This window comes from Bison bison, unplaced genomic scaffold, assembly GCF_000754665.1.
Source record: "Bison bison bison isolate TAMUID 2011002044 unplaced genomic scaffold, Bison_UMD1.0 scf7180017864066, whole genome shotgun sequence".
In the NCBI taxonomy this organism is placed as follows: domain Eukaryota; kingdom Metazoa; phylum Chordata; class Mammalia; order Artiodactyla; family Bovidae; genus Bison; species Bison bison.
The window spans coordinates 6,315,012-6,328,350 of NW_011494638.1; the positions used below are offsets into that span (position 1 = coordinate 6,315,012).

At 44.0% G+C, this 13,339-nt stretch overlaps 1 protein-coding gene across 1 annotated transcript in view; it reads left to right on the forward strand.

Moving 5' to 3' along the window:
- AQP9 (aquaporin 9) overlaps positions 1-12,300 on the forward strand; it is a 50,647-nt gene extending 38,347 nt beyond the window's left edge. The window contains exons 3-6 of the mRNA XM_010836814.1: positions 1,289-1,426; positions 3,617-3,735; positions 5,885-6,102; positions 11,140-12,300. Coding sequence (XP_010835116.1) covers positions 1,289-1,426; positions 3,617-3,735; positions 5,885-6,102; positions 11,140-11,314 — 650 coding nt within the window. The 3' untranslated portion in view covers positions 11,315-12,300. The remainder of the gene's footprint in view (positions 1-1,288; positions 1,427-3,616; positions 3,736-5,884; positions 6,103-11,139) is intronic.
- The last annotated feature ends 1,039 nt before the right edge of the window (positions 12,301-13,339 follow it).

A 13,339-nucleotide genomic window follows, 5' to 3' on the forward strand; every position in this document is an offset into this window, starting at 1 on the left:
ATCTGTATGCAGGTTAAGAAGCAACAGTTAGAACCAGACATGGAACAGCAGACTGGTTCCAAATTGAGAAAGGAATATGTCAAGGCTGTATATTGTCACCCTGCTTATTTAACTTCTATGCAGAGTACATCATGAGAAAGCTGGGCTGGAAGAAGCACAAGCTGGAATCAAGATTGCCAGGAGAAATATCAATAACCTCAGATATGCAGATGACGCACCACCTTTATGGCAGAAAGCAAAGGAGAACTAAAGAGCCTCTTGATGAAAGTGAAAGAGGAGAGTAAAAAAGTTGGCTTAAAACTCAACATTCAAAAAACAAAGACCATGGCCCCTCTGGTCCCATCACTTCATGGCAATAGATGGGGAAACAATGGAAACAAGGACAGACTTCATTTTCTTGGGCTCCAAAATCACTGCAGATGGTGACTGAAGCCATGAAATTAAAAGACGCTTGGAAGAAAAGCTATGACTAACCGAGACATATATTAAAAAGCAGAGACATTACTTTGACAACAAAGGTCCATCTAGTCAAAGCTATGGTTTTCCCAGTAGTCATGTATGGATGTGAGAGTTGGACTATAAAGAAAGCTGAGCACTGAAGAATTGATGCTTTTGAGATGTGGTGTTGGAGAAGACTCTTGAGAGTGACAGCCAGGAGATCCAACCAGTCCATCCTAAAGGAAATCAGTCCTGAATATTCATTGGAAGGACTGATGCTGAAGCTGAAACTCCAATACTTTGGCCACCTCGTGTGAAGAGCTTACTCATTGGAAAAGACTCTGATGCTGGGAGGGATTGGGGGCAGGAGGAGAAGGGGATGACAGAAGATGAGATGGTTGGATGGCATCACTGACTCGATGGACATGAGTTTGAGCAAGCTCTGGGAGTTGGTGATGGACAGGGAGGCCTGGTGTGCTGCAGTCCATGGGGTTGCAAAGAGTCGGATACGACTGAGCGACTAAACCGAACTGAAAGCCCAGTAGAGAGAGATGATAGATAGAATGATAGACATAAATAGACAGAGATGGAAAATAAGCCATTTGAGTACAAGTTTGTAAATTTGACTTTGAGAAAGCTAAACTTCCTGAAAAGTATCTAATGATGCCATGAGGATTAATAGTCCTCTCTTCCTCTCCACTCTCACACACACACACCCCTCTGTGTCCTCACATATGGTTCCTTGCCTAGAAGACTGAGTTCTGCCTGCAGTCCCTAGATAAGCTTTTCTTCACAATAGTTCTCCCTGGCCTGCCCTCTGACTTTCTTAATCACCTTGTCTTCTTTGCAGGTGGCCACATCAACCCAGCTGTTTCTTTTGCATTGTGTCTTTTTGGACGGATGAAGTGGTTCAAATTCCCCTTTTATGTGGGGGCCCAGTTCTTGGGAGCCTTTGCAGGGGCTGCGACCCTCTTCGGCATTTACTATGGTGAGTAGGGCCCTAAGTCCAGAGATTAGGGACAGCTGAGTGTAAGCTGAAATTCAGGATTACTTGGCAGGAAGAGGTGAGATAGGAAGAACAGGATAGACTGTGGTCTATCACACACTTGACAGGCAGTTCTAAGTGTCCTGAATGAAAGTGAAAGTGTCGGCTGCTCAGTTGTGTCTAACTCTTTGCAACCCCATAGACTGCAGCCCGCCAGGCTCCTCTGTCCATGGAATCCTCTAGGCAAGAATACTGGAGTGGGTTGCCATTCCTTTCTCCAGGGGATCTTCCCTGTCCCAGGGATTAAACCTGGGTTTCCTGTATTGCAGGTGGATTCTCTGCCATCTGAGCTACCAAGGAAGCCCTTCTAAGGGTCCTAAGTTCTAGTTAATGGGGCCAACATTATTCTCAGGATGCATTCATGAAGCCTCTTAATGAAAACGATCACAACTTAAATGAAGGGGAGAACATAAAGGAATTCTATCTTTAGACCAGTACTACAGTGTAAACAATGCCAAAGAAGCAACAGGGCCCTGGCTTCTCCATACCTTTCTCTGAATTGGCTGGGAGAGAAACCATTGACTTCTCTCAAAGGGAATGATGAGTAAATATTTAGAGAAGGAATTTGGAGCAAAGCCTTTGAGGGAAGGAACACAGTAGAGAAATGGGGTGGGTAGGGAACCCCATCTACCTTTTGTCAATAGCCAGGGCTTCCATTTGGCAGCAGTCCTGGGGGAATCAAAGTTCTGACAATGGAAGACCCAGACTTTAGTTCCATATGAACTAAGTAAGTAGCTGTGTGGCTTCAATAAGTCATCTGACCTTATCGGTCTCAGTTTCCTCCTCTGGAAAATGAGGGAATGAACTAGATGACTTCGGAACCCTTTCAAACTAAAAAATCTTGCTGCTGCTAAGTCGCTTCAGTCATGTCCGACTCTGTGCGACCCCATAGACGGCAGCTCGCCAGGCTCCCCCGTCCGTGGGATTCTCCAGGCAAGAACACTGGAGTGGGTTGCCATTTCCTTCTCCAATGCATGAAAGTGAAAAGTGAAAGTGAAGTCGCTCAGTCGTGTCTGACTCTTTGCAACCCCGTGGACTGCAGCCTACCAGGCCCCTCCATCCACGGGATTTTCCAGGCAAGAGTACTGGAGTGGGGTGCCATCTTGGGGTTCCATAAAATCAACTGTTAAAGTATCTCCTTCTATCTAACCCAAAGTAAATCTCAATACCTTATAACTCTCAAGCTGGAACACTCAGGAAACTAGAGTTTATGAGCCAAGCCTAATAGAGGTACCTGTGGAAAGGCACCTCTTTCCACAGACTATCCTAAGAATTAGAGTGTAAGAAAACTAAAGGAGAACTCAAGATCAGACCAGAAACCTGGAGAGTCAGAGGCTGGGTCAGGAGAGGCCTGGGGGTCTGGGACAACCTAGACCACACTGGCTATGTCAGGGTCTGCTGTGTCTCTTGCTCTAAGGGCATCTTCACTGTACTTGATGCCCTCAAATGCTGGACTGGTATTAAGGGTTACTGAGAACCCTCTGGGAATCATGGATTCTGCCTAGAGCAGGTCTAAGCTTCACTTTGGCCTTTAGTCAATCTTGCAAATTCCAACAATTCCCCTCAGAGAAAACTGGTTCCCACGACCCACTGAATAAGGATTTGGCTCAAGTGTGGAGAGAACCATCCAGGGCAGCCAGGGCTTTCTTTCTCTGACCCGTCACCCTGGGAGCTCTCTGCTGCTGCTGCTGCTAAGTCGCCTCAGTCGTGTTTGACTCTGTGCAACCCCATAGATGGCAGCCCACTAGGCTTCCCCGTCCCTGGGATTCTCCAGGCAAGAACACTGGAGTGGGTTGCCATTTCCTTCTCCAATGCATGAAAGTGAAAAGTGAAAGTGAAGTCGCTCAGTCGTGTCCGACTCTTAGTGACCTCAAGGACTGCAGCCTACAAGGCTCCTCCATCCATGGGATATTCCAGGCAAGAGTACTGGAGTGGGGCGCCATTGCTTTCTCCGTGGGAGCTCTCTGGGCATCTCTAAAACTACCATACTATGAGACGAAGAGAGGCAAATGATATGGATCTGCCAAACTGAACCTGGCTATTTGTCTGTACTTGCTCAGCACAAGACCTGGCATAAGTCTCCCTCTCTTCTGCCCAGAGGACACTAACGTGCCAGAGCTCTGTCTTCCATAGATGCGTTTATGTCTTTTGCTGGTGGAAAACTGCTCATCGTGGGAGAAAATGCAACAGCACACATTTTCGCAACATACCCAGCTCCGTATCTGTCTCTGGTGAATGCATTTGCAGAACAAGTAAGTGTATATGCAACAAAGACCCAAGTACAGTGAAAAGACATAATCTAATAAGAAGGATGCATAGGAACATTACAGGCCTATCAGAAAGGAAAGTCTGTGTTTCCAAAGTTGGAGGTCCCTAAGCATAACCCAAGCTTTGCTGACAAATTCTTGTGCTTGCCAAAGTTGAACCACTGAGTTTCCTGCTTCCTCTTTAAAAAGTACCCTTGTTTCACATCAGTTCAGATGTGAAAGTTCAGAGAAAAGTGGAGGAGTGGACCTTTCAACCCCGTACGGGCAAATGGGGTTTGCTTTGCGAAACTGTCTCATTTGTTCACATCATGTAAATGTAGAGATCTGGAGAAAAGACGTTTTGTTCTCAGTTCAAGACCTGTGAAGTGTGGTAGGCGAGCTGAGGGTCCTCGGTGTCTCCCCAGATGTATAGGTTTATCTAGACTCTCCAGGAAGCTAGAAGTGTCTCTCCTTTTTGACATTTAAACAAGGGGCATCCAAGCATTTGTCATGTAGCCAATAGCACAACTGTTCTGGTCTTAAATCACTTGTCTGGGTCTCATCCTGATTCTTCTGCTTAGGAGCTCTGTGCCCTTGGGCAAGTTTCTTAACCTCTTTCAATCCTCCTTTCCTCATCTGTAAATTGTGAATAAATAGGGTTTATCTCACAGATTAGTGTGAGGTTCTAATGAGAAAAAGCAGTGAAGTACCTGGCACATAATAAGTATCTGGTAAAGAGTGGCTGTCATTTAGTTGTTACAGTAAAACAGTAATACAGTTTCCAAATAATAGTTTAGAAATTTTAGAAAGTAGAGACTGGAGGAAACACCCACTATACCACATCACTTCAAGATACCTGCTATTATTGTTTATATAATCCCTTACAACTTGTCTTTTATGTTATTTTCGAGTATAAAATGTAATACACATATAATTTTTTACCTAATGTCATAAGTATATTTAAATTTTACCACATGTGTGTGCTTAGTCGCTCAGTCGTGTCTGACTTTTGTGACCCCACAGACTGTAGCCCGCCAGACTCCTCTGTCCATGGGGGTTCTCCAGGCAAGGATACTGGAGTGGGTTGTTATTTCCTTCTCCAGCAGATCTTCATGACCCACGAATCAAACCCAAGTCTCCTGCATTGCAGGCAGATTCTTTACCAACTGAGCCACGAGGGAGGCCTCCGATTTTTTTTTAAATGTTACCACATAGTTTTTGTTTTCTAATTTTTTTTTTCTTAAAACATACCTGTTCATTTTCATGTTAACCTAGAAAAATATTTCATGTTAACTGAGGTAAATATTCAATCATCACATTGTACACACAGAGTTCATATTTATTGTTTTTAGTGGCTGTATAATAGACTATAGAATGGGCACTACACAATTGCTTTTGCCCTGGTGATGTGGAATCCAGGTTTCCAGTACTATAAATAATGCTTAATTATGTATCTGCATATTCATTGTATGATTTTTCCATATTTTAGATTATTTCCAAGGTGTAGTTCTCAAATATCCAACTGGGTCCAACTGAGTACACACATTTATGGGCTTTTTAAAATACATATTGCTAAATCATTGTTAAATTGGCTTTCAAAAGTAATAACTTGATTAGTTCAACCAGGAAAGCCTGAGAGAAGTGATATCATTTCCCTAATATTTGGTATTGCTTGCATTTTTTTCATTACAAATCAGTTTTCCCCACTTACTTGTTTTTCAAATCTATTTTTCTTTTATGAACTGTCTTTTCATTTCCTTTGCCCGTGTATCTATTGATGTCTCACATCGTTTTTCTCACCAATTTGAATGAGCCCCTTTGTTCATTTCTCCAGCCTGCAGCTTGCCCTCTATTTATCTGGTAGCAGCTTAACAGGTCAGAGTAGTTGAGATAGAGTGTCTAGAGTTAAACTCTCTGTATCCACACCTGATTGCCACTGACTGCGTCACCTCGGTCAGGTAACTCGTCTGTAAAGGAGAGAGAGATTAGCACTCATGTCTAGGACTGCTAAGAAGAAGAAAAGGCTCTGACACAGTGCTCAGCCAGTGTATGTTGCTTATTATTAGGTTTGTTTTTAACAATAGGGGGTGCATTTTGAGGTGGGCCAGTGGGAAGAATATAAGCTGAACCCCTCGTACATTTTCTCCTCACCCAGGTAGTGGCCACCATGTTCCTCCTCATTGTCATCTTTGCCATTTTTGACTCAAGAAACTTGGGAGTCCCCAGAGGCCTAGAGCCTGTTGTCATTGGCTTCCTGATTGTTACCATCGCCTCCTCTCTGGGAATGAACAGTGGCTGTGCCATGAACCCGGCTCGAGACCTGAGTCCCAGACTTTTCACTGCTTTGGCAGGCTGGGGCTTTGAGGTGTTCACGTAAGTAACAAAATGATTGGGGAAGAGAGAGGAAGATTCACGCTGCGCCTCAATGGGGAGGGCTGGGCTTCGACCTGGAGATCCAAGAGAGCGCAGATGGGAGGGTGAGGGTAAGAGCACCCTCGTCAGAAGTGTGGAACGTTATCACTGGTGATTTATGATGTGGTGTGTGTGTGTGTAAGACAGGGAAAGAGAAGGGGGAGGGAGACAAAGAGACAGAGAGCAATCACCGACGCTATTCTAATCACCACCACTGGCAGCACTGGAGCCACTACAGAGAAAGCATTGTGAGGACAGGGGCCTTAACCGCGTTTTCACTGCTTTGTCTGCAGTGACTGAAATAGGATCCAGCACATAGAAAGCCTCAATGAAAGCTATTGAACAAAAGAATGGATAAACGCTCTGTGCTGCATATGTTCTAGGAGATGAAGGATACAAAAAGAATCAAGCATCATCCCCTGTCTTTTTTGTTTCTTTCTTTTGTTGTGTCGGGTCTTAGTGTGGCACCCGGGATTTTCACCACGTCATGCAGAATCTTTTGTTGCAGTGCACAGGCTCTCCAGTTGTGGTACGCAGGCTTAGTTGCTCTGTGGCATTTGGGATCTTAGTTCCCTGACCAGGGATTGAACACATGTCCCCTGCATCACCAGGCAGATTTTTAACCATTTGGACCACCAGGAAAGTCCCCAGCATACCCTATCTTTAAGGAACAAACAACACAATGAATCTTCTAGAGCAGTGATTCTCAGCCAGTGGTAATTTTGCCCCCAAGGATGTTTGGCAATGCATGTTCACACTTCGGGTTGTCACAGCTGGGCATGGTGGGGGCAGAACCTGTCACCAGTATCTAGTGGGTAGAGTCCAACGGGGGATACTGCTAAGCATCTTACAGTACCCAGGACAGATCCCCACAAACAAAAATGCTCAGAGTGCCACAGCTGAGGAGCTCTGTTCCAGAATGACCATACTAGACCATGAAAAGGTGGAACACAACGTTCACAGCTAGGATGGATCCTGTGTGTTCTTCCAGTGGACCACTGAGAACATGTTAAAGGTCTCCTTATTTCCAAAGCCCAGAATGAACCCATGAGTTTCCTTTAATTCCAATTTCCTGAGGTTCACTCCAGGAGACCACTGTCCTCACCTCGCCACCAAGACACCTCTGTGAGCTTCACACAGACGCCTAAAACAAAGACGCGCCAGAGTGAGCTGGCCTCGCTTTGAGCCTTGCTTGGTGATTCACCCAAAGCTCTAAGTGTGATGGTGGTTCTAAAACAGGTCTTGCCTGTTCTCTTTGCTTTGTTGAGTATATGGCAGGAGCCCACATCTGTGATGTTGAAATCACCTAATGCCAAACTCTGAGCACCGCATCCCTCAGGATCAGGATTTTCCCCCTCATGCACACATTCATTCATCCATGCGGCTTCCTAATCCCTTATTTAAGGCCTAGTGCTAAAGATGCCCTTTACTATTGCTGCCCTTCACTGCTTTGTTTATGTTCTGTTTCAGAGCGTGAACATAGGTTGAAGCTGTCAAATGACTAACCCCAGGAGTTGAGAGAAGACTTGCAGCTCCAAATTTAGGAACTATGGGAGTGGAAGTAGGGGCATTTTATAGTATTTGGACATGTTCAATCAGGGACAGAGAGGCTGTTTCAAGCAGAGAGGCATCTGTATCTAAAGACAGCATATTAAAATGATACACAATCTAGTCTAGTTGGAAGGCTGTATGAAGAAACTTGGAAGGGCAATTGTTTCAGATCACAGAGGACTAGATTTCTAGAACAAGACTCTGGGATTTTTGTTGCTGTCTTTTCTATAGAGTATAGGGAGTAGCAAAGGATTTAGGGCAAAAGTTTGATGTGTTTAGAACTTCAATTTACCAAAAATTAATCTGACATCATTATATAAAAGAAATTAAAAGGGAGTAGAAGGGGAAGATACCAGTTATGAAATAGCTAGGCTGACTGATAATCCTCTACCAAAAGTTCAAAAGAAAACCTTTGAGAGGTAACAGGATTCCAAAGGGTCCCTAGAGTTCCATCCTTTCAGGGTTTTCCACCCAAGACAGTCATCTCAGGAGATTTCCTAGTTTGAATCCACATCTAGGATCTCAGATGAAACCTAGACTGCCTTATTCTCAGACCCTCATTTGCCCCTGTATGGCAAGAAGTAAGGATGACAGGGGAGTAGGTTCCCCAGGGTCTGACAAGGGCAAGACAGACCCTAGCTGACTCTTGCTTTCCCTTAAATATTAGGATGTAAAAGGGCTTCTCTGATGGCTCTGACGGTAAAGAATCTGCCTACAATGAGGGAGACTGGGGTTCCATCCCTGGGTCGGGAAGATCCCCTGGAGAAAGGAATGGCTACCCACTCCAGTATTCTTGGGCTTCCCTGGTGGCTTAGATGGTAAAGAATCTGCCTGCCATGCAGAAGACCTGGGTTTGATCCCTGGGTCAGGAGGATACCCTGGAGAAGGAAATGGAAACACACTCCAGTATTCTTGCCTGGAGAATCCCATGGACAGAGGAGCCTAGTGGGCTACAGTTCATGGGGTTGCAAAGAGTCAGACATGACTGAGCAACTCACACACACACACACAAACACACACACACACACACATTAGAATGTAAGCAAGTGGTCTTCACTAATTCACATTAAAGTGTTAATAGCTTAATAGGTGAAGGATCTCAGGGGTATTGTTAATTTTAAAAATAACTTAGCTAAAGAAATGAATCCTTAATAATAGTACCCTATGCAACTGACACAGTTTTATGGTATCCCCCCAAATCATAGCACCCCAATGACCTTGTTTACCTGAAAGGCCAGGCAGGAAGCCACGTCAAATCTCGTCCATTTAAGCCTTGTGACCTTAGCACAAAATATCCTGTTCAAGAGGGTCCAGACAGTGAAAGGAGGACATGCATGCTGGCAGGTATCTTGGCCCCTAACCTGTTAAATGACAGTGAGAGACTCACCACAAAACAGCGCTGGAAAAAAAGGAAGTGATGGACCAAATGAGGTGGTTAGACTCACTTCATGTGCTGAAGACAGCTTCCCCAGTGGCTCAGTGGTAAAGACTTCGCCTGCCAAGCAGGAGATGTGAGTTCGATCCCTGGGTCAGGCAGATCCCTTGGAGAAGGTAATTGCAACCCACTCCAATATTCTTGCCTGGGAAATCCCATGGACAGAGGAGGCTGGTGGGCTACAGCCTAGGGGGGTCACAGAGTTGGACACAACTGATTAAACAGTAGCAGCATGTGCTGAAGAGAAGGTGCCTCTCACAGAAAATTCTTTTCATAGAAAATTTGGAGGCATGGGATAAAGTTCTGTGTGGAGTGCAACATCCTCTTTCCTGCACAGTAAGAGTGCCATCTGGTGGCCACTGTGCTCAATCTCAGTGCTCTTCCCTGGAGCCTGCATTTATGATCTAAGATTCAGGATCTAAGAGAGTGCTTGCATGATACAGGTGGAAAGGACCGCAGTATAGATGGAAGTATGAAGCTCAGAGATGGGGAGATTTGCTCAAAGACCTTCTGTAGTCCTGAGATCCCAGGTGGCTCAGTGGTAAAGAACCTGTCTGCCAATGCGGGAAACATGGGAGACTTGGTTTCAATGCTTGGGTTGGGAAGATCCTCTGGAGGAGGAAATGGCAGCCCACTCTATTGGAGTAGAGAATCCCATGGACAGAGGAGCCTGGCGACTACAGTCTGTAGAGTCATAAAGAGTCAGACACCACTGAGCGTGTGCACACACACACACACAGCAATGTGCTAAGTGCTCTGAACCCAGGACACTCCTGAGATTAGAACTAGGTCTCATGGATTCTAGAAGAGGCCCCCCTTTATTATTTTAAAAATAATTTTATTAAAAATATTATATTAAATAATATAACATTTCCTTTATTATTCTTTCTAATAAAAGTTTGATACAAACAGTTCCATGGAAATATGTATAGTTATTAAAAATAAAATTGTAAATAGCAGCCATGAATATGTTCCCCAAATAAAACACTGTGAAATTCCTATGCAGAGTTGTGTTCCTTTTGTTTCCTCTGCCTCCTCTGCATTACCCTGAACTTTTTGTTCATAATTATCCTTTTTTAAAAAAGTTTTATCTCAAATGCACATATCCTTAAACATCTACACAACTATACTGTATAGTTTTACTTGCCTCAGAGCACTCATGGTCCTTTCTACTGAATTATCTAAATGGATTTTCTGTCCCGAAAAGAAACGGTGACAATTCACAGAGACACCTGATTTCTCCCAGAACTAGATCTCCAATATAATGTACTGACACTGAGAACTTCTGGAGAGGAGAGGGAATCCTTATCAGAAAATACATTTGAGTAAGCTGTGACCTCAAAATATAAGTATGGGATTAAATTATATTTAGTATTTAATTCATGTATCTACCTTTGAGTTTTTAATTCATTCATTGACAAATGCTTCCTGATTGTTTATCTCATGATTGCCCTCATCCACCAATCATGTCCAGGAATCTCTCCACATCTCCCTTCCGTTCACAATCCCCAGGACTCACCACTTCAGTATAAGGGAAAGGCAACTCCTAAATAATTGACCTGAACTTGCCCTAGATGCCCTCAACTGCTGCCATGGGTTCAGGGGCTATGTTTTCTGAAAGGGAAATAAATGGGACATTTCTCTCACAGGTATTAACAGAACAATGGAATTGGTCAACTGAAATCAGTATCCTACAAAACAGTACCTTTAAGCAATTAACACAGACATTTTTCCAGCATCCCCTCAATCATAGGATGCAGATGACCTTGCTTACCAGTAAGGCCATGCAGGGAACCTACTCCTCCCTTTAAGCCCAGCACATCCAACTCAAGAGGGTCCAGCCAATGAAAGGATACTGGCTACCAAGCTACCATGAGTGCCATTCTACTTAGCTCTTGCTGATTTAAAAAGAGCCACGAGTAGGAGAACAACTAGCTGGTTAGTGAGTAACTAGCAGTGATACTAGAAGGAAGACCAAGCGATGTATCACTGATTTCTTTGTTTGCTTTCAGAGTTGGGAATAACTTCTGGTGGATTCCTGTAGTGGGACCTTTGGTTGGTGCTGCTGCTGGAGGCTTCGTCTATTTTCTTCTCATTGAAATCCACCACCCAGATCTGAACCCAGACTTGGAGGCAGAACAACCAGAGGACAAACCAGAGAAATATGAACTGAATGCAATCATGTAATAGCGTGCTCAGGTCTGGGTTTACAGTTGGCTACCTACTGGGCTTTACCTTTCACAAAGCATCTTCACACACGTTATCTAATTGAATCCTCCTAGTGACCATTTGGGGTAAATATCAAGCTGCTCATCTTTCAAATAAGAAAACAAAATCTTAGGGAAGTTGAGTTGCCTAAGGTCCCATGGAAAGTTGAACATCATTGAATGCATCCTATACATATTAGATTAACAACTGCACAAAAAGTTTGACCAGCTCCTCCTGGCTCATCAGAAGCGGGACTGGCAGCCGCCAGAATTTGCACACAGCCTGGGCAACATTCTTCTGGATCCTAAGTTATAAAGACTGCCATTGTCTGATTTTATTCCCAGAAACACTGCAAAGGGAAGAGGTAGCCCATATTTTTCATCTGCTGAAGCACATTATCAGAGGTGACTAAGGGTGACCCTTCCTAGGCCACCCTTAGTCTTGCTAAGTCTTGATCTTCCTGACCATCCCAGCATTGTACATTCTGGGAATTTCCTCTTGGTCAGGTACCTCCCTGTCACTTTAGTCAAGAGTCAGTGAATTAGGGAACTCTGCTCAATGTTATGAGGCAGTCTGGATGAGAGGGGAGTTTGGGGGAGAATGGATACATGTGTATGTATGGCTGAGTCCCTTTTCTGTCCACCTGAAATGAAACTGTCACTGCACTGTCAATCGACCATACTCCAATATAAAATTAAAAGTGTGAAAAAAAAGTGTCTGTGAATTACAAGCATGAGAAATTGGTCTACGTCAAGTGATACACTTTGGTCAAACTGTCATAAAGCTCAGAATTCCCAAACCATCCAGTTTCTCAAGTGTTGTGTAATGGTAACAGAACAACAAAAAGCACATGTGAAAAGTCTCCAGGGGCCTTTAATAGACAGTAATAGACTGACATATGGCATTTCTTCTTGCTCTGAAACTACTGGCATTTCCTATTTGAAATAAATTTGGAGTGACATGTTTGTTTGGAGTAATAAGTGACATGTTTGTTTTTATGAGTAATAAGATTGCTAAGTACACTTAGTTCAGAGGTTGTCTGTCCTATCTACAAATAAAGATCTCTGGGGAACTTCTAAAAAAACAACTTGGTAAACATCTTGTTGATTCTAAATGGGTGTAGCCAGTGTTGAGAACTTTGGCTTGGTTAAAGTACATGGGTTTCCTTGAGAAACATGTCTGGTGGTGACCAAGCAATTCCCGGTAGGATTCTCAGACTTGGGGTCCTCAAGGGTTAGAGGGAAGTGGCTCTCAGAAGGGGACAGTTTACTCCTTCTCACTCTCACCTATCACCCCATGCAAGGGGACATTTGGCCATGTCTGGGGACAGTTTTGGTTGTCACAGCTGGGGTAGGAGTGTTATTGGCATCTAGTGGGTAGAAGTTGGAGATGCTGCTGAACTTCCTACCACACACAGGATAGCCCTCCTCTGCAGTACCCATTCATACCCAGATGTCTTCAGTGTGCAGGTTAAGAGACCCTAGATTCAAGAACAGACAGACATGTAAGAGAAGACACTGAAGTCCTGTGCCTTGATCCCAGTTCTGTCAAAAACAGATGCCAGATGAGTCAGAACCAGACTCCATGGGTACATTATACTTCTTACCCCAAGTCAAGAGGTGACCCCAAATTTGAGTTTTCAGGTCAGACAGTGGAATCTATGATCCCCACAGGTGCTCATTAAACACTGCTTGGTGATTAATGACTGGAATTATGAAGAGGAAATGTGCGCTTATGGAAATCAACCACAGAAAGGTTTTTTTTTTTTTTTTTAATGGAAAAAAGAAGCTCTCTTGTTCCAGGTGCGTGCACTCAAATCCTCTGTCTCTCCCAGTTTACAAATGGGTTTGCCTAGGTCAGGTTCTCATCCAAGAGAACATCCATGTTTCAGAAGTCAGTAAGAGCCAAATACCTATCTTTAAAAAACAGATTCTTGGGACTTCACTGGCTATCCAGTGGATAAGACTTTGCCCTCCAATATAGGGGTTCCATCCCTGATCGGGG